This window comes from Anastrepha ludens, chromosome 4 (assembly GCF_028408465.1).
Source record: "Anastrepha ludens isolate Willacy chromosome 4, idAnaLude1.1, whole genome shotgun sequence".
Classification (NCBI taxonomy): Eukaryota; Metazoa; Arthropoda; class Insecta; order Diptera; family Tephritidae; genus Anastrepha; species Anastrepha ludens.
Window position 1 is genome coordinate 98,234,849 of NC_071500.1, and position 25,796 is coordinate 98,260,644.

Sequence of the window (25,796 nt, forward strand, 5' to 3'; positions counted from 1 at the left end):
AATGAATATAACAGATTCTTATAGGATAAGCAGACATATTTTAAGGTTAATAGACAATAAAAAAAGAAAGTGCAATTAAATATTTATAATAAATATTCAAAGATTTCCACAGGTGATCTTTTGAAAATGAAAAATTTATCTCAACAAATTTAGAGATTTTATTAAACTCAATTAAGGCTCTAGTAACAGGAGCATTCTGATCATAAAGGCATTTTGAAAGACCAACATAGAAGAACTCCGACCTACACAGAGCTCTGGCCGGAATAGTAAAGAAAATCCTCTCAAGAAGCACCGGGCAGTCAACAGCACCACGAATTAAGTCAAAAAAGAGAGATAAAGATATTATTATTCTCCTGCTGTGCAATAATTTTAAATTGATCAATAAGCATCGCGCTTCATAAGTAGGGATAGGATCCAAAAAGCGTAAATTACACAACGCGAAATGTAAGAATACTTTTTGGATTCGTTCAATACTAGCAGCATGGCTCGGAGACCAAGGGAAGGATGCATATTCCAGTTTGGAACGCACAAACGCCGTATCCAAAGCTTCAGCGTATAACGGTCGGAGAAATCGGAGCTATGGCACCAAAAAAAAGCAAGCATGGCGTAAGATTTGGCAATAATTCAATTTATAAGACTACTAAAAGTAAGCTTCGAATCCAATATTACATTCAAGTCTTAACTTTTTCTCACACGTGACAGGGGTGTTCTCGATATGTAATGAGAAGAGTCAATAACAGTGGCACGCTTGGAAAATGTCATTTGGAAGCACTTTTATTTATGTTCAGCGATAGACGATTATTAATACAACAGGTGCTGGAATTAACTAAATCAATTTGCATCAAATCAGGTCGAGTAATCGTCGAATTAATCTTAACGTCATCTACATAGAGCAGGAATTTTGTAGACGAGAAGCAAGAGTTAATATCATTGATAAACAGAACAATAAGAAGAGGGTCAAGAATACTACCTTGTGAAACCGCAGAGCAAGCAACGAAAAGAATAGTGCTCACATTGACGATGACGACCAGGCAATGGCGATTTTGCGAGTAAGATGAGATCCAGCCTTAGAAGGCTGAGTGGAAGCCAATGCAGGTTAATTTTTGTATTAGTATTATATGAGAAACCCGATCAAAGGCCTTAGAAAAGTCGGTATAAACCGTGTTAACCTGGTGCCCTGATTGGAAGGCAGCGACACAAAATAAAGCTAAATTAGATTTTTTTCAGCGGTCCGGAAAGAAGCCATGCTGTTCCGGACGCACCATATTCTTGACAGCAAAAAGCAATTTGTCCTGGATGATACATTCAAAAAGCTTTGCAGTGACGGAAAACTTTGAAATAGGCCTGCAGGTACTAATATCGTTTTTATTACCACTTTTGAAAATGGGTGAAATGAAAGTTGTGTGATATAAATTTAGTTTGCATCCATATATCTCGTCAGCCACTCAATATTTCCTTTCCCTACTATAAACAAAGTGAAGTCCAAAATGAACAAGACTGGCGTCTGTTTGTGAAGTCCAAAATGAACAAGACTGGCCGATGTTTTTGATGGCGCTATCTTTCTAATGGGTTAGTGCGTTGGAGGTTACGTCTCTAGCTGACTTCCAGTAAAAACTTGGTGGCATTCGGTTCAGTGGAAGCGAAGTTATTGCGTCTAAGGCGTCAGTATGTTTGTGTCATCGGTACAAAAATGAGTTTCGAACAAAGAGCTAATATCAAGTTTTATTTTAAAATCAGTAAAACGTTTAACGAAACATTTGAATTGATGAAAAAAGTTGATGACGATGGTTGTCTGTCTCCTGCCAGAGTTCATGAGTGGTATACACGTTTCAGAGATTGTTGTAAGGACATAAAAAACAATGAACATACAGGCCGCCCAAAATCAGTAATCAGCGAAAACTCCATCGAAATTCTTCGTAAATTAATCAAAAATGAACCGAAAGCATTCTTGAAAATCATGGAATCGTAGTTGAATATCTTCGAAACATCGATTTATCGCATTGTAACTGATCATCTGGAGGATGGTTCCATATGTAGAAGTACACGCAAGTGGGGAAAGTTACTGATCGCCATTCACTTGGGAGTGGCCAGGACGATTCTTCTGCATATGGTTCAAGCAGCTCACAACTCCCGGAATTAGCCCAAGTATCCTCTGGGTAGCTTCCGAACACCCGTTCGGGAGTGAGCTAAAGTGAGAAGGCGAAACATTCCAGGATAGCTGGTTGTGCGCTGGGTTTGGGACCCGCCACTTAAAAACCTCCCCCAATGCTAGCATATACAATGCCTCGGATGAGAACTTCCAACACTGATGACGATCCCTGCAAACGAACTAAGGACTATGATTTGAGGGCATGCACCTGGAATGTCCGGTCCCTTAATGGGAAAGGTGCCTCTGCCCGGCTGGTTGATGTCCTCGTGAGAGTAAAGGCTGACATCACTGCCATCAAAGAGATGCGATGGACGGGGCAAGGAAAGAAAACCATTGGACCTTGCGACGTCTACTACAGCTGCCATGTAAAGGAGCGCAAATTCGGTGTCGGATTTGTTGTGGGAGAGAGACTTCGTCGCCAAGTACTGTCGTTCACTCCGGTGGACGAGCGTCTCGCAACAATCCGCATCAAAGCCAATTTTTTTAACATATCGCTGATTTGCGCCCACGTCCCGACGGAAGAGAAGGACGATGCGACCAAAGATTCCTTCTATGAGCGCCTGGAACGTTCCTATGAGCGCTGCCCCCGCCACGACATAAAAATCGTGCTTGGCGACTTCAACGCCAGGGTGGGCAAGGAGGGAATTTTTGGTCCCACAGTCGGAAAATTCAGCATGCACAACGAAACATCCGGCAGAGGCTGATCGACTTTGCCGGGGCCCGAAATATGGTAGTCTGCATCACCAAATTCCAGCATAAAAATATACACCAAGCTACCTGGCTGTCTCCTGATCGAAAAACGCGAAACCAGATCGATCATGTTGTGATAGATGGAAGACGCGCTTCTAGTGTATTAGACGTACGTACGATCCGAGGACCCAACATCGACTCGGATCATTACCTTGTTGCACCCAAACTACGCACACGCCTCTGTGCAGCAAAAAACGTGCGTTTACCTACACCAAGAATGTTCGACATCGAAAAGCTGCAATCACAACAGACAGCCAGAAGATTCGCCACTCGACTCTCACTCTTGCTCCCAGAGAGTACTGCCCAACAAACCGGTATGCACGAGCAATGGAGCAATATTTCTCGCTCTCTACGTACCGCCGCCGAAGAAGAAATCGGATTCCGGCGAGCCCGAAAAAAACAATTGGCCGCCGAAAGAAAAGATGCTGGCCTATAGGGCCACGCTGCGATCGGGCGCAACGCTAGCCATGTGGGATCGCTACAGAGAACTAAGAAAAGAAGAGAGACGTATTATTCGACAGAAGAAACGAGAGGCCGAAATATGTGAGTGTGAAGAGCTTGAGATGCTGGCCAATAGGAACAACGCCCGAAAATTCTACCAGAAAGTTCGGCACGTTGGCAACGGCGAATATCGCAGACGATGGAATGATGAGCTGTATGAGCTTTACGACGACATAGACATAGCGCAGCGAATAAAGATCCAGTGGCTACGTTGGCTGGGCCATGTCGTCCGAATGGATACAAACGCTCCAGCACTGAAAGTATTCGATGCGGTACCAGCTGGTGGTAGTAGAGGAAGAGGAAGGCCCCCTCTGCGTTGGAAAGATCAGGTGGAGAAGGACTTGACTTCACTTGGTGTGTCCAATTGGCGCCGGTTAGCACGAGAAAGAAACGACTGGCGCGCTTTGTTAAACTCGGTTAAAATCGCGTAAGCGGTTATCGTGCCAATTAAGAATAAGAACTGATCTTCTGGGCTTACGAAAGGTCTGTCCACGTTTCATTCGGCACAAGTTAACTGAGGAGCAAAAATTGCTCAGAATTTAACATTCGAAAGACCTCACTAAAGAAGCGAGAAAAGACGAAAATTTCCTTTACAACATTGTAACTGGTGATGAAACGTTGGAAATAACATGAAACTGAAACTAAGTGTCCAAGTACCGAATGGAAGGCCCCAGGCGAGCCATCCCCCAAAAAAACGCGTTTGGAGAAATTAAAAACCAATTCGATGCTCATTTGTTTTTACGATTTCAAGAGAATTCTCCATAAGGATTTTGTGTCAACGGGCCAAACTGTCAATGCAGCATTCTATCTTGGCGTTTTGAAATGTTTGTTGCATAGCATTCGTCAAATTTGCGCTGAATACCTTGAAGGAGGAAGCTGACGCTTATTGCATGATAATGCACCATCTCATCGATCCGTTCTTGTGCCTGATTTTTTGAGTAGAAATGGCATTTTCAACCATCAATCATTCACCGTATTCGCTGGATATGGCTCCCTACCTATTCGGAAAATTGGATTTGGCCATGAAAAGAAAACGTTTTGCGTTCGTAGAGGCCATCCAAAAGGCTTGTACCGACATCGTGAAGAATATTCCGGTCAATGACCAGAAACACTCTTTCGAAAAGCTTTTAGATAGCGCAAACCAGTGTATCGAGGCCAGAGGGGACTATTTTGAATAAATAAATTCGAAATTCTCAGAACAAAGCTGCTGTCGTTTCTATTTTAGCTCTCTCTTGTTTATTTTGGACTTCTCCTTCTATAGTAGATTTTCTTCTTCTTTTAAGCGGGTACACTTCCATGTTTTGCCTAATACTAATTTAAATGATTTCGGAAAGTGAATTATACAACTTATGCATCTCTTACTGTCAGCTATCTTACAGCTTTCTCATAGCATTAAAGTAATGTTCCTTTTGGCTTAATAACTCTTTTAAAATAAATATTTTAATTAAAAGAAATCCGACAATTACCAAGCATTTAAAAGAGCAAATTAACAAATTAGCAAAGCTTCCAAGAAAGTAGCAAATTCTCACGTCCACTTTTATTGGCTAGTTAACCGTTTAGTACCACTTATCCCATGCAAATTTCACAACATTTTACTTTGTGATAAATAAAATGCATAATCTTCAATTGGTTATGCAAAATTATGGCAAGCCAACTTTTTTGCAACAAACGGAGCTAATGCGCCACAGTCGGATCAGCGATAGTGACAAAAGTTGTAGCGATAGCTATAGCGAGAGGCCAGGAAGTCAAAGCGTTTTAACGCTTCATTGCTTCATTTGCCCATTTGCACGAGAAAAACTTCATTTAAATTATTAATTTTTTTTACATATTTTAGTTCAGCATTTTTGTGACCCTAAACTTTCACTTTTAACAAGCGCACCAAATAAATGGAGGAAAGCAAAAAAACAACAAAAAATGTGGTAAAAAATTATGCTGAACCCCAAAAGTAGGTACATACTGCGACATGCCACAACAATTACAGCGCATCTGCAGCAACAACAGCAACTGCAAGTGCACTACGAAGTTGGTTTCACAAAATTTTTCGAATAACGCTGCTGACAACAATGGATGAACCACAAAAGCAAGCATCACAACGGCTATTGCCACAAATGCACAGAGCAAACATAACAGTGGCGCGGGAAGTTGATTTCTGTTGTGATGTGAATACTTGTAGGTGTGTGGGAATATCGTTTTAAGTGCCTACATTTTTTTTGTGCTACCGCTGCAAGTGCAACTACCTTATAGCACTTCACCTGGCGGCGCAAGCATACTTGTAAGTAGTCGACTGCAGGTGTGCCTCCTGTTGCTCTCACCATCACTTTTACTCGGTTGTGTGCTTTTGTTAAGTAAATCAAGAAAATTTTAAAATCTGTGAATTTTTGTAAATTTCGTACGATGGGTGCTGTGTTAATTGCTACAGCACAAAATATTTCTCAGCTTTTGTTTTAATTGGCCAACAATAACCATAGCCGACGACCTCTCACGATCTCTTAACGCTGCACGTTTACAGCCCATCTGCTGGCAACAAAGGCAAAGCACACAACTATAACATCAACAGTTAAACCAACTTTTAATAAATGTATGTTTTTAATGTATGGCTTTTTCAATCAATCAAGATTTGTGGAGACATTAATATGCGCATATGCAGACCCAGCTGGAATTTATCTTCACTGCGCAACGCTGAAGTCAGTTGATATGAGAGACAAATTCGTAGTTAAACCACTTAGTGAGTTATCAATAATGCAATTTTCAAACCAAAACGCACTTATGCATCGGCGATTCAAGTGGAAAACCTCGTAGCTGATAATTATGCCAAAAATGAGATTTGCTTACCGGAAGCTTCTGGCTTCTAGCCATGGATAAAAACTATTTCATGAATATGACCAGATATGGAGAAACGTTTTTAAATAAGACGCTTGGGCACAGAAGACCATGAGGTCGAAGTGCAAACCTCCTATAGAATCTAGTCTAAATAATACGTTTTTTTCGCTCTCCTGTAAAATTTGGATGAGCTTCCATACGCAGTTTTGTACTTTAAACGAATATTTATGGCGTAGATTTTGTTCGATTTCTAGCAAATCTATCTGACTGTTCTTAAATGTGAACCCAATATGTTTTTTGGGAAGGGCTATACTTTGGTTGGCTAATCCAAGCGCTCTCAGACCAAAACAGCATGGATCAAAGTGTACTCCTCGAGTATCTCTAGCAGCTACACTTTCGAACAAAGTAAAGCAGAGATAGTGCAATGTTGGTAGCAAAAGGTGTTTGGGAAACTTTAACTAAACATATTTTTGCATAGGGTTGCCAATTACGCAAGATAATTAATGATAAAATAAAAATCAACGTTAAGTATAATAATAATCAAAATCAGAAATTGTGGTTCAAAACCACGGTATTACAAAAATGTTTGTTAATAAAATATGTATATGAACTGAGTTGCCAAGTGTTTGAATAATTCAAATCAACTAAATACGTTCAGAAACGCATTATAATATTTGCATGAAATGGTAATTGTTTGGCAAAGCTTAGGTTCAATTAAATTTTTGCATAGTGTTGCCATCTTTGGAAAAAATTAATACTAATTACACAAGTTAATTAAATGATTGCATTATCATGGAATCAAACGAAGATTTATTATTTAATTTATCAAAAAATGTATTTTTTTTAAAGGGTTGCCATATACCGCGATATATAATTATGTTAAATTGATTATTGCATATGAGAAATTACTTGAGGCAGCGTAAACTCGTCTGAACTCCTTAAATTGTTGGGTAGGGTTGCCATCTTCAGAAAGAAAACTAATTACACAAGCTAATTAAATGGCTATATTATTGGTGACAAGCGAAAATTTATAAAAACACATTTATCTTTTGATAGGGTTGCCATCTACCGCGAAATATAATTATGTTAAATTGATTATTACACATGAGAAATTACTTGCGACACCGCAAACTCGTCTGAACTCGTTAAATTCTTGGATAGGGTTGCCATCTTCAGAAAAAATTAAAACTAATTAGACGAGCTAATAAAATGATTACATTATCATAGAATCAAACGAAAATTGATTAATACGCATACATTTTTGAGAGGGCTGCCAGCTCCCGTGATACATAAATATGTTAAATTAATTATTACATATGAAGAATTACTTGCGACACCGTAAACATGTCTTTCAAACCGCAGAGGGTTCGCGATATATAGACATCTCATCCGAAGCGGCACAAGGATCAATTCTCGTTCCTGAATTGTGGAACATTAGCTATGACGAGATATGCAATATGCACAGAAATGCCCGATAATACCTTTCTAATCGGATACGCAATCCATAATTGCAGCAGTTATCACAGCATGAAACCTTGAAGAAGCTGGTAGGAAACTTAAAAACCATGGTACGGCCACAAATGTGGCTAGGCTCACGTGGCCTCAAATTAACCATACAGAAAACGAAGCTAATACTTCTATCCAAGAAGCAGTTCCCCTAGAAGTTAGCATGCCCACTTGCTCAAATACGCTAACCACAAAAAATTCTAAAGTGCCTAGGCATAAGGGAACCAAAAATAATGATGGCTATCACGTTCTCCGTTCTCTTATATGAAGCTGAACTGTGGGCAAATGTGTTGAAGGCAAATTACCGGTGTAAGCTCCTATCATCGGTACAACGAACGGCAGCTCTGAGAATTGTGTCTGCCCAGCATACAGTATGAGAGCCAGCTGTTCAAGTGGTAAGCGCTTCAAAACCGATTGACTTACTAGCCTTCGAAACGATGGGATGGAAGAAAGAGATAGCAAACCTGCAGAGCGCGAAATAAAAGACGAAACACTAAGGCTATGGCAAGACCACTAGAAAAACGAAACACGCGGCAGATGGTCGGTTAGGTTAATAATAGATGGTGAAGTCAGTTTTTATACAACCCAAATCCTTTCGGCGCACGAGTAGTTTCGGAAATACCTGTTCAAAATAGGCAAAAGCTAATACTCTACATGAATATACGGTGATGCAGCCGAAAATGGTACTGAACACATCTTTTTGTAATGCACGCATTGGGAATAAGAACGTCGAAGGTTGGAGAATACAGTTGGTCACATAACCACTGAAAATTTAATTGACAAGATACTAAGCAGCGAGGAAACGTAGGAAGTCATTAGTGGACTCGCGGAAAAGTTCTACCGATAAAAAGGCACAAAGGCCTGGACGCAGGCACACAAGCATTGATCTTATAATCAGGAAGATGGAACGCCACTCTCAAATAATACGAAAGCGTTTCTAGGGTGGGCGGCGGTTCCAAACGGGGGCGATTTCTTTAGTCCCATGGCATACCATTGCTGCGACGGCAGCTTTGATGGTGCTTAAGCATTTTAAACCTCCTTATACGCGAAGAAAAGAGTATTACATATTCGTATCAAACGAAAATGGATTAGTCCGCATATATTTTTTGATGGCTACTTTGAGCGAAATATATTAGTTAAAGAAATTAAACAAACTATTACATATAATATTAATAAATCAAATGACTTCAATATTTGTATGGAACGTAGGATTTTTTGCATTTTTTTAATAGAGTTGCCACCTATCCCGTAAGACCACTTGAATCCGGCATTGTTATTAATAGAATAATAATAGCCTCATAATTTTTAAACAAGAATTTGGACTAAATTACTTCTAAGTTCCGAAGCTAAATTGTCTTCTCTTCTTATATGGTTCTAAAATCCTTTTTTGGTTTGGTTCGAGATCATAAAGTTGACCCTCTCTTTTGTGAAGTTGTTCTCACCCATTTGGAACCACCACTGAGGATTTGTGAACAGGAAGAGTATTTAAACGATTTACTGCCTCTACTATGAACTTGCTAAAATTTCCAACTGGGAAGTTCACATAAATACAAAGATTTAAGCTTGAAATAATAATTTGTTTTTATACTAAATATTTTTTTAACTTAATTAAATATTGCGTGATTTACGGTTGTATATCAGGTTGAGTTGCCGTTTTTTACGTCCAAGTTGACTGTCGGGTTTTGTTGTATTATATTTAATAAACATTTTATTCCTATTATTATCACATCATTCAACCGTTAAGTTTCGATTTCATTGCTTCGTAGTCACTGATATTACACGTTTTGCGTTTTCTTATGTCGTATTTTGTTATTTGTTTTTTTTTTTTTGACTTAACAATGCTTTCTGTCATTTCTATGATTTTACGCTTCACCGACCAACCAAGTATGTACTTCTACTTGTAATTATATACGAGTATTAATAGTATGAGTTGTTTGTTAGAGGCTTTTTTAAAAATCTTCTCTATAAATATTTATATTTTCTACTTCAGTGCGTAAAATGTATGTTTGTATGGTGTAGTGGCTCAGAATATATGTACAATATTAGCTAAGAAGAGGTCTGACGATTCTGCATTTGGCCATCTCAGAAGCAGTTTCGCAAACTTATAAGTATAACATAATTTTTCTACAAGAAGTTTATACACATCTGGGAAATATTATGAAGACATCAACATTTTAGCAGCTTTTTTTTATTCTCATATGAGGATAACCAATCCACCACAACCTTTTTTTATACTGAGAAAATGCGAAGCATCATTGGGGGGAAAAAATGATCAAAAATCAGAGAAAATTTTGAGCGATTTGAAACTATCACCTTTTTGTACTGAAATTCAATGGACTGTAAAACGGCATATCCAATTTTTCTAATTTTGAAATTTTTTTGGAAATTTGTCGTGTTTTTATAAATCTTATACCATCTATTATTATTTCATTTCCATCAAATATTATTGTATTTCTTATACTTTGAACTACAGTCTTATCACGAAAAAAACAATAAAAAAGAAAAAAATAAAAACTTTATAATAATTTGGGGGTGTATATACTATTGCTACCCGGATGATAGGATAAAACAAGCTCAAATGAGAATATACAGGGGGGCCATATAGCGTTTGCTTCTTGAAACACCTATTTTTTTGAGAATGGTAACACAAATGACATGTCAAATGTGTTCATAATTTACTTAAAGGTTTGACATTTACTAAATGGGACGCTATACGCTTCAACAAAATTAGGAAATATTGGAAACCTATTTCCAAAGTGGGGAGTCTTCTTCTTCTTCCGCGGCTACAGTAAATGGCGAGCGTTACCGTGACATGCTCAACGAGTTTTTGTTTCCAAAAATTGAAGAGGATGACATGGACGACATTTGGTTTTAACGGGACTGTGATTTAAGCCCTTGGACTATGTTTTGTGGGCAGCCGTTAAGGACAAATGCTATGCGAACCATCCAGAGACGATTGATGCTTTAAAACACGAAATCGAAGTTGCCATTCATGAAATTGGAGCCCAAACAATCGAAAATGTGCTTAAAAATTGGGTTGATCGAATGGCCTACTGTAAAGCCAGTCGTGGCAGTCATTTGAACGATATTATTTTTCATTCATAAATGACAACGTTCAATCTTCAAAATAAAAATAAAAGTTTAAAAAAATATTGATTAGTTTTTTTTTTTTCATAGCCGATTCAAAAAGCAAATTTTACATGGCCACCCTATACCAAGAACTATGATACTTACATGTATTACTCCTTTCAAAGTGGAATGCCAAATAAATTAAAAACTGATAAAAAAAACATATGTTAAAGCAAAATATGCAGTCTCGATAAAATTTATAAAAGAAAATTTGATTTCCACATTAATGGCCACGAAAACTTATTAACATACACAGAACAGCCAAGAAACTAAGTGAAGGATTATTTATAAGAGCGAATAAAAGTGGACACACAAGGATAATAGATTAGCAGGTTTGTTATTTAGCTATGCTGAAAAAGAAAATTGTGAGAGGAACTTCGGCTGACGGGGGATTCGCCAGCCGAATTCTGCACTATCATTTCACAGAGACGGATCGAAGTCTGACACCAGCTCTACGTTTGCAGTGACAAACGAACTTGGCGGTTTGATTTCGGTCGGTGCAATGCCAACGTATTGCTCGATATTTACTGCTGAAGCAGCTGCATTATTTGCAGCGGTACGGTTTGCCTCCCGTAGTGGAAATAAATATCTGATATGCAGTAATAGTAAATCCACATTCGGAGCCCTTGCTATCCACATCAACAACACCCAACTAATTGAAAAAATTCGCAAAATACTTTTAAAACATAACCCGGTATCCAGATAACTTGTACAGAATTCTGAACCCTTATTTCGTTAAGAGATAAGAGACAGGATCGAACCACATCTGAGTGGGTATAAGAGGAGCTGAGTGCTCGAACGGCCGCTTGACTGACAGTGAAAAAGCGGATATCCTCTAGTGATATTCTCTTTTCTAAGATAGTTTTCGCAGCATACCAGATAACGCATACTTCCGCTTGGAATACACTACAGTAGTAGGGTAATCTAAATGATAGATTGATGTGAGGGGAATTGGAAAAGATTCCAAATCCCACTTTACCGTCTTGTTTTGAACAATCTGTATGTATTATCAGAGGGCCATCGATTTCGGTAAGATTTGTCTTCCATTCTTCCCTAGTTGGGAGTGAACAGGAGAATAGCAAGGGCATCTGCCAATAACTTTAAATATTTTTAAATTCTATTAGACTATTTTCTTTCTTTTAGCAATAAGCCGAAGGCCCTGCAATATTATGAGTGTAATAATTATTAATTAGTTGTTACTATTTCAAATAAATAAAAAAATAAATAAAATTGCACACATATTCACACACGTCGTTTTTCGACAGCAACGAAGTGTTATGGGTTAATTAATAATACAATCTTAGTTTGTTCGGGACCACAAGGGACGTCAGCCCATCAATTGATTCTGTCAAAGTCGCTCAGAGCCGAATAATGGTCTGCTAAGTAGCTCACCTTTGAAATCAAGTTGTTTCAGAACCACAAGCAAATTGAAGTGCTGGTAACAACATCCTGGAATATGATTTTCCATAACTGATATTATAAGGAAGATGTCTGTACGAAAACCCTACTCAAAGCAAAACCAAAGTCAAATACCCCTTAAATGAACAGTGAAGAAAAAAATGTATTTGGTTTTAACATAACAACTCAGCGAATAGGAAACCCGTCGAAATTATTTTATAAATTAATTATACAAATTATTGGATTCTATATTTGACGATCTTAACGAAATTCGTTCTGTGGGGAAAAGCGACAACGAAAAAACTTGGAAAACCAGCGAAACAAATTGACTCGAGTAGATGCTTTATCATCACAAATCATAACGATTTAAATGACATACTTTCGACTATTAAATACACGTAGAGGCTCATAAAAATGTTTTCTTATTTTTAGCCCGACATTAATGTTTCAAGTAGGTTAAGTTAAATGGTTGCCCGTAAACGGTTCATTTGGACGAAAACCCCAAATTTGTGTTTTGTGCTATAGAGTAATTGCAAAGAAAATAAGAGAGAAAAGAGCAGAATCGAGAGGATATGGTTGAGAGGATAGGATTGCGGCTGAGCGATGACTAAAATTACGCTTGTGTTAATCGCTTTATGCTACAGATGAAATTCTTCAATTGGCTGATATGTATCTGGACACTGAAAGTTAATGATATAAACCAGCTATTGCGATTTGGAAGAACCATAATGAGAAAAATCGACGGTCCTATTCAGCTTGAAAATGGCACGTATCGCATGCGTGAGATATAGAGAGATAGTATCTAGGCATGCTCTATTAGCAGGCGCAGCAAAGAAATGAGAGCCAAGACGCCAAAAACTTAGCAGCGCGAAGAGCAAAGCACCTATGGAGATGTGCCCAGATTCTGCTTCATCATCTAGAGAGCTACAGCAAAAGAACTCGAAGTTGTGTCAGGTATCACAGCATGCATACCTTGCAGAAAATGTTCGTTAAGGGCACCCACAAAATTCAGTAGCTGAGATTTTGTTAACCAGAGAAGCCCCCACGAGCGGCTTTAATCTACTTACTTACTTACTACAATCGATGGTCGGTCTTGGTCGCTACCAAAATGTTGCGCTATTCGCCCATTGCGTGCGTTGGCGCCAGTTAGAAACTTCAAGGGCGGCTAGGACGTCGACGACTTGGTCTTTCCAACGTAGATGAGAACGTGCTTTTTTGCGAGTTCCACCAATACATTGCGAAAAGAGCACCTTCTTTGCTAGAGCGATTTGTCCACTCGCTTAAGATGATCTACACAAGTGGCGAAAAAGGATCTTGTGATTTTGCAAGTTTGGTACTTGTCCTAACCCAATGACTCAAGTACCGATAAAGAGGAGAAATAGTATAAAGTATGAAAAACTGTTCTGAGTAGCGTTATATCTAAAAATATCAAACCTTCTTTTGGCAATATCAGATTTTACATATTCATGCTAGTGTTGCCATGTCTTAAAATGGCGAAGTGGCAATTTTGTATCATAATTTTTTTTAAGTCAGGTTTTTCAAAAACTTTTATTTTTTTCGCATTTTCTTAAAGTATAATATGCCAAAAATATTGTGTGAAAATTTTAAGTGAATCCGATAAATACTTTACGAGTTATTCAACAATTAACAAAGAGCGCTCGAGAGTGTTCGCAAAACTTTAAATGCGGTTTTCTCAAAACTATATTTTTTGAACTGGTGATCACTGTAACTTAGAAACTGCTTAGTAGTTTTCAATAAAATGTATACTGCTTTTGAAAAACATAAAAAACTCGTGCATGATCGAAGGATTTTTGTTTTCAAAAATTTCGATTTTTTAAGCAATTAATTGTCGGTTTTTTTCTCGGACAACTGAAAAATAATTTCTGATTATTAATTTTGGAAGAAAATGTTCCGTCAGACACAAGATTATCTATTAATAAAACTAATTTCTCTTGTCCGATGGGTTTTAGATGAATCTCCAAGCACTTGCGATGATCACCGCAAAGCACTTCTGGTGAAACGGGCTCCACACAAAAAGTGAAAACTTTTACAACTATTTTTTTTTTTTTTTTGAAATTTTGCTTAAATCAAGTCGAAACATGATGTACTAAAGCTATGATTTTATTTTTGTAAAGTAAGGCAATTGACTAGCAAAAAGAAATATTGACAACCATTACTTTTTCGGGCCCCTACTACCTCGTAATCCGTTATAAAACTATTATATTAAAAATGACCACAGATATTTCACTTTATATAACTCGATCCAAAAATTTTCAACACTAAGTAAATCTCAAAATAAAAAAAAATTAAAAAAATTTTTTTCAGTTTTTAGAAAAATTTATATTACAATGACCAAAATAAAGGGTGGTTAAATTTTAAGGGCCGATGTTGAATGTAAACCACACCTAAACGTCAAGTTTGTTTCTGCACTTCATTTGACACTTTTCAATTTCAAACTAACTCAATTTGTACCATGGAAAGATACATAATCGAGCAACGCGTTAAAGTTATTCAGGCTTATTATGAAAACGGGCGTTCAAATCAAAATGCATATCGCGCACTTCGTGATTTTTTCGGTCAATTTAATCGCCCAAATGTGCGTACAATCGGAAAAAGTGTGCAAAAGTTTGAGCAACCCGGGTCTGTACGAGATGTGAAAACACCAGTGCATGCTCGTACAGCTCGTACTGCAAAAAATATTGCTGCTTTTCGCGATAGTGTGGTTGAAGAGCCGTCTACCTCAACTCGTCGTCGTGCCCAACAATTGCACCCCTCACGCTCGTCGTTGATGAACATTATGCATAAAGACTTGCATTTACACGCTTACAAGGTGCAATTGGCTCAAGAACTAAAGCCTCTTGATAATTTCAAGCGTCGTCAATGGTCAGAATGGTGGCAGGAAATGGCAACAGTGAATGACCAATTTTCGAAGAAAATCATCTTCAGTGATGAGGCACATTTTCATCTCAGTGCATTCGTCAATAAGCAGAATTGACGCATTTGGGCGAATGATAATCCAAGAGTGTTTGCCGAGAGTGACTGTTCGGTGTGGTTTATGGGCCGGCGGCATCATTGGACCGTACTATATTTTTTCCAAAATGAGGCCGGTCAGACAGTTACTGTGAATAGTGTTCGCTATCGTGAGATGAAAACGAACTTTTTATGGCCCGAATTGGAAGATATGGATTTGGACGGTATGTGGTTTCAATGGTGGACGGTGCCACTTGTCACACAACTAACGAAACAATGGCTCTTTTGCGCGAAAAATTTGATGGCCGAATAATCTCACGTCGCGGCGATGTCAACTGGCCGCCAAGATCATGCCAGCAACAATTCAAGAGCTAAATAATGAGATAATTCCGCACATTAACGGCATAGAACCTCAATTATGCCTCAGCGTCATCGAAAATTTGGACCATCAGATGGAGGTGTGCCGCGGCGGCCATTTGGCCGATATTTTGTTCCATACATAATTGAGCTATACCAATATTATTGTAATAAAGAGAAATGATAACAATTTCTTAAAAAAATTGTATTGGATTCAAAATCAACACCGGGCTGTGAAACTTAACCCCTCTTCACTTAATCACTTGACATCTAATGTACGAGTAGGTACATACATATAATATTTTAATACAATAAATTCTAACAAATTCTTCATTTCTTCGAAAAACATATTTTTCACAATTTTCCAAGAGTTTTTACGAAAAATAAATTCTAATTTCACAAGTTCACACTCAGAAAATGCAATATATGAATGTGCATATGTAAGTACTCATACTAAGTATTATTTGTTGTTGTACATTTTGATATTAAGGGCTGTTTTACCCAAGACCGTTGAAGTGCGCGTTGAAATATTTGAGTGGCTATATAATCGAGCGGTCACTGTATTTCAAATCAATTTGAATCTATTTTTCGTTTACTCAGAAATAAATCATGCAATTTTGTGTATTTTAAGGTCAGATTGTGGAAAAATTCCATGGCAAGTTTAACATTTGAAAATACACACGAAGCGTGCCATGTTGCTGTAAAAACCAACAAAAAACACTACAAAGTAAATCACATTTAACCGAGAAGAGGTTAGCTGGCAAATTGTGAGCAGTCAACGTGACTCACTTTGGTAATATTTTTTCACTTTAAATTCAATCTGCTATACATTTGGTGGGTTTTATAATTTATTTTATCTCTTTTTTTAAGTTTTTTTTTATTCCCTTTTTCATCTTGAAGACCTTGCCTCTTTGCGATTTTTTCAATCGTTGCGTGGGTGTAACTTTTTTCTTGCTCATTTTTGGGCGTTTTTTAATTGCCTTTGCGTTGGAAACAGCGCCGCCAGCGCTCGGTTAAGGTCAACTCGCATGAGGTATGACATTGAAATGTGAAATATATGAGTAATACAGCAAAAACGATGTATAGGGACTTTATTTTGTTTCACATTTTCGGCTTCGCTAATTATCCAACAACACTTTAAGTGATTTTTGTGATTTTCACACTGATAGCGAATTGTGCGTACTTTATTTGTCTGGTCTTAAAACGTTGTAGTTGATTTTTTGCATTCTAGAATTGTCATTTGTTTCCATTTGTATTTTTTAAAATAAACTCAATGGCTTGACTTACGTAAAAAGGTATTGTTGGTGTTTTTATTTACACACAAGGAAACTTCAATTTATGCACAATTTACATATATGTACATATGTAAGTGGATAATTATAAATTGTCAAAGTTGTTCTACAACATGGTCAAGAAGAGCAAAATTGTAAATATTCAACATAAACTGCGTCATTAATTAGTAGGAGCCGACTTCGAGAAAATACAATTGAAGTGGCATATTTTAGTTTTTCGCTTATATAATACGTCAGATCCATCCGAGAAACTTTACGCCACTTTTACATGTGCGCATAAATTAACATAAGCATGTACGTACTCTTATGCGCATTAAGTTATTGCTAAGCGTGCGTATGAAGCGCCTAATGAATGGAGTCTTGGAAATATCAAAACAAAAATTCAATTATTATAGAAAAAGAAAGAACAACACAAAATAAGAAAACTCAAAAGCAACATAAATATAATAAAACAATCAAACGCAAATTAAAGTAACCTAATAAAAAAATAAAAGAATACAAGATAGGTAAAAGAAAAAGAAGACAAATAAGATAACAAAATGATAAATAAAATGAAACGAAATTATAAAAATTAAATTGAAAAATTTTAAAGATGCATTCATCCATTTCTTTAATAAAATAAATACGGCAAAAAACATTGTGAAAAATATTTCAATAAAAATTAATAAACATAAAGCTGAAGTGGGGCCATCAAGATTTATCTGTTTTTTTTATTTTTAATTTTTTGTCTTAGTAAATTATTAAATAATTTAGCAAAAGTGGAATAGAAATGAAGGTCAATAGTTTTTTTTTTTAGAAAATAAAATAAATTTTGATAAAATAATTATAAATAAAATAATCAAAATTTTTAAATTAACCTATTAATACTGCAAATAAAATATGAATAAAAAATCACCAAATTCGAGTGAAGCTCATTTAACAAAACAAAATAAATAAAGAAAAAATTAACAAAAAAAAAATATAATATCTAGTATTAAAAACAAATTAAATACAAGTAAAATCTAAGTGATGTTATTACATTTTGTATTCTTTCTTAAGTAAAATAACTTTGTGAAAAATATTTAAAAATGTAATAAAAAAAAATTGTGGTGAAGTTTTGTATTAAGTAAATTAAATAAAAAAAACCGAAATAAAAAAAAAATATAAGCAAGGTTGCCTAAATTCATCTATTTTTTAAATAAAATAAAATAAATAAAGAAACAAATTTAAAAAAAATATATATATACTTAAAATAAAATAAATAAAAATAAAATTAAATTGATTTTATTACAATTTGTATTTTTTCTTAAATAAAATAAATAAATTAATAAATGGAACAAAAAGAAAATAGTAGTGAAGTCGCGTGGTGGCCATCTGCTCTAAAGGCGAGTTACGTTAAAATCATGAGGTCTAAAGAACAGCTCTTCTATGCATCTCTGGTGCTTTAAGGACTACCCCAAACAAAGCGCTAGAAGTATTAATCAATTTGCCTGCACTAAATCTCGTAGGGAAAAACGTGGCCGCCATGACGCTATAGAAAGAACAGCGGTTTGGCCACGCCTGTATTTTTCACACTCTGAACAGTCTCAAACAAGACTACTTTATCCCTAGACTCACCTTTGAAAGGCTCTTCAAGACGAGTATACCGCCAAGAAGGGAGTGGCAGACACCTAGGCCATGGAGAAGGGGGGAATTAAAATTGTATACAGATGGTTCCAAGCTAGACGATAATGTTGGATATGAAGTATTTTAGAAAGAATTAGGACTGGAACTATCCATTCGACTACCAGACTACTGCAGTGTCTATCAGGCAGAAGTTCTAGCCATAAAAGAAGTGGCTACATACCTAAATATGCATGCCTTAACAAAGGCGACTATAAATATATTCTCGGATAGCCAAGCGGCCATTAAACCAATGAATGCGGCTATACTAAGATCAAAGGTTGCACAGGACTGCCGAGCAGCCCTAAATGATATTAGCGAGTAAATTAATAATAAAAAACCACATTACCTAAGCAGCCAATAGGTCATGGGAAGATGAAGATACATGAGTAACAGCCAAGCTACTATGGCCGCAAATAAACAAGAAAAGGACAAAGGAATTACTTAGCCTCTCAAGAGAAGATATCTCGAAGGGCGTGGCTTGTGTCGCCGGCCACTGGCTCTTTGGAAGGCATTCCTTGAGACTAGGTGTATTCTCTCATGAATATTGTAGAAGCTGTAGAGATGAGGAGGAGGAAGAAACAGTACAACACTTCCTTTGCAATTGTCCAGCCTTAGCTAAAATCAGAGCAGGTTTTCTTGACAGATACTTTTTCAATTCTCTTACAAAACTATCTGGCGCGGGGATTAGACCAATCCTGCGCTTCATAAGAGCCTCAAAATAGTTTCATGAAAGTAAATAAACAAGGTTCCCGTGTCGCACAGTGCTATCACAACGGACCTGTAAGGTCTAAGTGAGTTGGTCATACGGACCGACTACCACCATAACGTAACCTAACCGAAGCCGCATATAAAGTAAATTAAAATTAAATTAAATTTCCAAAAATGACGAAAATAAATTAAAAAAAATGTGACAAAAAGAAATTTAAGCGAATTCGCCTCAATTCACCCATTTTTTTAAATAAAATAAATAAAGAATGAAATTTAACTGAAAAATTATAAAAAGAAATTAAATAAAAATAAAATTAAATAAATAAAGGAACAAAATTCTAATAAAAAAGGATTAAAAAGAAAATGAATAAAAAAATGTAAGTGAAGTTACCTAAGTTCATTCGTTTTTATTTTTATAAAATAAATTAAAATTGAATAAAATTAATTGAAATAAAACTAAAAAATATTACAAAAATGTAATAAAAAAGATTCAAGCGAGGTTACCTAACTTCATGTACTTTATAGCAAAATAAAATAAATTAAAAAAAAAGATTTAGTAAAAAATATTAAAATTAATGAAAGTGTGGTTATCCAAGTTTTTATACTATAAAGAAACCAATACAAAATATTAAAATCTATATTAAAATAAAATAGAATCTCCAGACATACTATGGCTGTGATGGCAGCTTTGATGATACATTATGCAATTTTAAGCCCTTCATCAGCCAACAATAAAAAAAATAAACCTGAAGTCATTTAAGTTCATCCAGTTTTTTGAACAAAATGAAATAAGCAAAACAAAAAAAAACATATTAAACCCAATTTAATAAAAATAAAACAGAAGTAAGAGTGAATTGACTTCAATTTTTTTTACTACAAAGAAATGAACAGCAAATACTACAAAATCGAAAACGTAAAAAAAATAACAAACTTTAAGTGCATTCATTTTTTTATCCAGTAAATAAAGAAAAGACCATTTAAAGCAATATGAAAAAGCTCAATAAAAAATGCCACAAATAATCCTTTCCAAATATTAAAAAATCAAATAACTATAAAAGTGAAGCGAAGTTACTTATGATAACTCGTTTTTCCTATAACATAAAATAAAACTAATTTGCTTTGTGTAAAATTCAAAAATAAAATTAAAAGCAATAAAATTAAAAATGACTAGTTAATATAAACAAATGAGTTCATCCAATTTTTTTAATAAAATAAAAGAAATAAAAAACATTTACAGCAGTAGGAAAAAAAATCTATAAAAAGAAACTAAAAAATGACACAAAAAGTCACTACCAAATACTAAAGCGGCGCATAAACATAAAAGTGAAGAGAAGTTACTTAAGTTAACTCGTTTGTTTCTATAAAATAAAACAAAATTAATTTAAATAAAATAAAAATATGACGTAAAATAAAATTGAAAAAATTATAAATTCATAAAACAAAATTAAACTTAAAAATGTTTAAATTAAGTTATCTTAGATTACCAACTTCCTAAAACAAATAAAATAAAAACAAAACCAAACAAATTATTACTAACAAAATATACCAAGTATTCAAAAATTAAATAAATCTAAAAGCGAAGCGACGTTACTTAAATTAATTGGTTTTTTTTCTTTAAAATAAAATTATAAATTAAATTAAATTAATTTAAATAAAATAAAATAGAAATATGACGTAAATTAAAATATTCACGTTTATACGTTTTTTAACAAAAAAATTAATACAAAACATTCGAAAATTTAATCAAACAAAACGTTAGTGAAATTCCTAAGTTTATTGTATTTTCCATATTAAACAAGTTATTATAAAATAAAATTAAGTGTTAAATATATGAAATCGTAGATCTTACAAATGAAGTAAACAAAAAAAATTAAAAATTGAAACATAAATTAAATAAATTAAAAAATTGAATTAAATGAAACTTGATTAAAAAAATTGAAGTGAGGCTATTTAAGTTCATACGTTTTCTTTAATAAAATAAATTAATAAAAAATATTAAAAAAATGAATTTTTTCTATTTACAAATAAAAACAAAATCGAATAAAATAAAAAATTTTACGATAATCAAAAAAAACAAATTAAGAAAATAAAATAAAAAATTTTATGAGAATCAAATTGGAAATTAGTTAAAATATAATAAAAAATTTTACGAATATTAAATAGAAAATTAGGTAAAATAAAATCAAATAAAAAATGTAAATTATAAAAAAATAAGTAAAATAAAATTAAAAATATAACCCAAATTAAATAGAAAATTAAGTAAAATGAAATAAAAAATTAAAAGAAAGAGAAATAGAAGAAAAATTAGTTAAATAATAAATAAAATTTATAAACCAAACTCAACTTTATTACATAAAATGAAATGAGTTTCTCCAAATTCATATGTTTTTTTTTTTATGAAAAAATAAACTAATAAATGTATAGATAAAATTTAATAAAATCAAAATTAAAGTGAAGTAAAAACTAATTACTTTAGAAAAACAAACAAAATAAATAAATCAAAAAAGATTTAAAAAAATATAATGTAACAAAAATAAAATAAGATATTAATGTATCTAAATTCATGCGTTTTTATTTATTCATTTATTTATTTACTTATTTATTTATTTATTAACTAATTTATTTATTTAAACTAAGTTAATAAAATATATTAAACATTTCAATACACAAAAAGAAAATGAAGTAACCTGCGTTCATCTGCTTTTTGTTTTGGAAATCAAATGAAAAACTAAATAATTCAGAGAAACAAAGAAAATTATTAAAAAAAAAATTAAAATAAATGAACAATATTTAAAAAAAATTAACAAAAAATTAAATTAAAAAAAATATAAGAAATTAATGTATCTAAATTCATGCGTTTTTGTATTAAAAACTAATTAGTAAAATACATTAAAAAAATTTAATAAAAACATTCGACATTAAAACAACTACATTCATTAGATTTTTTTACTAGAAAAAAATAAACAAATTAATATAAAATAAATCAATTAAATATAGTAAACAAAAATAAAAAATTAGTTGTGAGGGAAACGGTTTTAAGATTGAAGTGGCTAAGAAGAAATTTCATTTTCCATAGAAATAATTATAATGAATGTAGTCAAGAACTCATTTCTTTCATTTCTCTAACCAAACATGAAAATATGACAATATTATATTTGTATTCGTAAAAGAGTCGATTTGGAAGAAAAAAGTACGGTGCGTACAATGGACGTGGCAACACTTACAAGTAAATGAAATATCGATGATTTGAAATTAAAGAACGCGCTAAATTCTTTTATATGTACATACAATTTTTTCCCTCCATTGCAGAAGCTGTGGGGACCTTTCAGAGGAGACTGTTGTTGTAAATGTCCGAGCTTGGCAACTAAACGATTGAGGTCACTCGATGCTTCTTTCTTCGACTGCCTGGGGCAGTGCGCCAACCTAAATCCCATCAAATTTCTCTATTATATCAACAGCCCTGGCTAGGTGTAGATATCTGCCTGTTGGAAGTCTCATAATGGTATCAAAACGGCACTTCAGTGCTACTTGAGGACTGGCCAGACTGGCAATTTAACCATTTTACCTGCCTTCCTACATACAAATTTAGACTTTTTATCTTACTTACTTACTATGCCTTCGAAATAAATTCAATGGTACAAAATTGTAGCCATTTTTCAGTTTCATGTTTCAATTGCATTTACGGAATATTCGTTTATAATAAAATTCGACAAATTAATTGCAGCACATAAATTTCGTGTTAACTTTTTAAGATCAGCAAATCTCTGAAATATTTTGTATCAAAACGGATAAATGCTCATACAAAACACTTAACGTCGGAATTGTTGTGAACTTCGGCGAAGCTTGAAGTGGTGAATAATTTTAATTATAATTTTACTGTTATTAATATTTTATTAGAACTTTTGTGAATTTGTAGATATTACAAATATTTTATTATTTTTCTAATTCGTATTACAAATAATATTTTATTTATTTATATATGTATTTTATATAATAATATTAAAATATTATAAGTATTTTTTTTTGATTTTGTATTTTATTATTATTCACAATTATTTATTATTATTATTTTATTATTATTTATTATTATTTTATTGCTGAAGAAAAATATTTGCTGTCTCTTCCACATTTACGTAGCCTTATTGTGGCATTTTAATAAACTTGTTCCCATTCAAACTATATTTATAAAATTTTTTTATAAAATATTAATACCCAATTACTTTACAACCCTTCTTCCTTACTAATTCCAAAAAAAAACACCAAAATCCTATTTTTCCAAATCGATTTAATTTTAAAATATTTTGCACACTCAAAAGCAAATTACACACTTATACACACACATATGTTTACTTTAGCGGTATTGAATTTGCACTATTAACACATACACGCACACACACACACATATGCAAAAAATATCACAACCGTTTTACTCACCTTCGCCAATTTCAATATCCGCATCGCTTTGTTGGAATTTGCCCGGACCAGTGGTGGCGGCCGCCGCCGCAGCCGCTTGATTTGTATCCGATTTAACGCCTCTGACACTGCCATAACCGTAAAAATCGCCGAACAACATCAAGGCCAACGCTGTGAAGATCATGATACGCAAACGCCAAGCGACATCCATTTTTGTTGCGGTGGGAGAGGGAGAGAGACAGAGGATATCGAGGAGGTAGAAAGGTGACGGACGAGCAGTGGCACCAGGCGGCAAATGTGCAACCAAGTCAGTGCGCAAACAATTTATTATACCAGTAATTAAGACTTATTTCACACTACTCTGCCAATGAATTGTTTGCAAATTAAAGTTGAAAGCAATACAAACTAGCAACCATACATATATATCGTATAATTCTTAATTTCTCCTCGAAAACTTTTGCTTTGGCAATTCTGGGTTAATGGGGTCTTTTTAACAACTTCGTACCGCCTGAATGGATCGTCAGTATGCAGCAGCGCGATCACTCATGTGTAGGTTAATGAATTCGATGAACCACTAAGATAGATTTTAAGCGACAGACAATGCAGTATGCAGTAGAAATATGGAAATACTAGTACATTTCTTTGCTATTTTAATTTTTCAATTTTTATTTTCACTTATGTAAGCACGTTGCGTGCTAAAAAGGAAAGTTATTTTATATTTATCATGATTTAATTAAATTTTTTTTATAGAGATCAAGCCACTTTCGACAGAAAAATTTTTCGAGTTAAATTTTTTTATTTTTTTTTTTTTGTTAATTTAGCAAATTTGTGTTTCGTTTTTGGCCATTTAGTGAAATTGATTTACTAACTCAGTTTTGAAAATTTTTTGTATTTGCGTTTTCTGAAATACAATAATTTTTTTTCTTTTTTGTTAATCTAGAATTTTATTTCTGAGGTTTGAAATAAAAAATTTATAATTCGCTTATTTTTATTTATTTTTGTTTCTGTACACTTTGGCTTGTATAATTTTTTTAACTATTTATTTATAAACTTTAAATTTTGCTTTTGCGTTTTTATTCCATTCAATTTTCGTTTATTAAATTTCTTATATTTTCTTCGCTCCGTTTTTGTGTATGATTATTGCTTAAACACCTCAGCGTCTACCAAGCGCGCCGCTAAATTTCGAACTAAACTTAAAATCAACCAAAATGCTACATTAAAAGCCGCTACCACTGCTGATCGTCGTCGTTTTTCGGTGGGCCACGACTCAGTACGTTGCGGTAAACAATGACACACTGCTTGCACAAACTCAAGCTAAAGTGCTGAACAAAAATAGCGTAAACAAATGCCAAAACACACTGAGTGCGCTGAGTCGGTCTTGCTCTCAGGTGAACGCCAGCAAGCACAGGTGATCGCGCCAAAAACAGCTGATTACTTCTCCAATACATTCTCTGTATTTCTCTCACTCTCCGTTATGCTCTCGCGCATGCTCTGCCTGTCCTCTGCCGCTTAAACTCACTCACTGCTCATATTTGTACCTGCCTTCTCGTCTGACCATTTACGGCCAGTTTATTATATCATCGTTTCAACTTCTGCTTGAGCTTTTGGTTTTGTTGTTGCTTTCATATGTACAATTTTTTTGTATTTTTGTACTCCTCAATTCAAAGTACACCAAACAATACAGCTATGCCGCAATGCCGGCGTTGGCGCACCATATAAATTTACGCTACCATAAAAACAATTATCAACCAAGACTCCCAAACCAAACTTGCCTTACCTGTCCACTTAAAAACAAAACACAAAAAACACCACTTACCCATATACGTGTGTACCTTCTAATGCGTGTGTGTGTGTGTATGCGTTTAAATGCTTTGGTTATTCGAGGAGTGCAATTTAAATATTTATCAACTAAGTACGAGTCAGTAAAAATAATTAAAAGAAGGCATGCAAATTAAAAAAATAGAACTGCATTTCCAGTTATGCCTTCTTTACTTTGGCGAATAGGAGTGGAGAATGTGCGCTTCCCCACATTGGTGTGTACCACGAACGATGATCTTTGATTTCTCACTGCATATCTTCACACAAGTATTTGCCATTCTGTTTACCTCTTTCAGTTTTATGTGCATACAAATAAGTATAAGTATGCAGATACTAAGTGA

The 25,796-nt window shown here is 34.3% G+C and overlaps 1 protein-coding gene across 1 annotated transcript in view; it reads right to left on the minus strand.

The window, feature by feature from the left end:
- The window catches only part of LOC128860294 (uncharacterized), a 65,936-nt gene extending 41,010 nt beyond the window's left edge, over positions 1–24,926 (minus strand). The window contains exon 1 of the mRNA XM_054097736.1: positions 23,659–24,926. Within this exon, the coding sequence (XP_053953711.1) occupies positions 23,659–23,848 (190 nt within the window). The 5' untranslated portion in view covers positions 23,849–24,926. The remainder of the gene's footprint in view (positions 1–23,658) is intronic.
- Between the last annotated feature and the right edge of the window lie 870 nt (positions 24,927–25,796).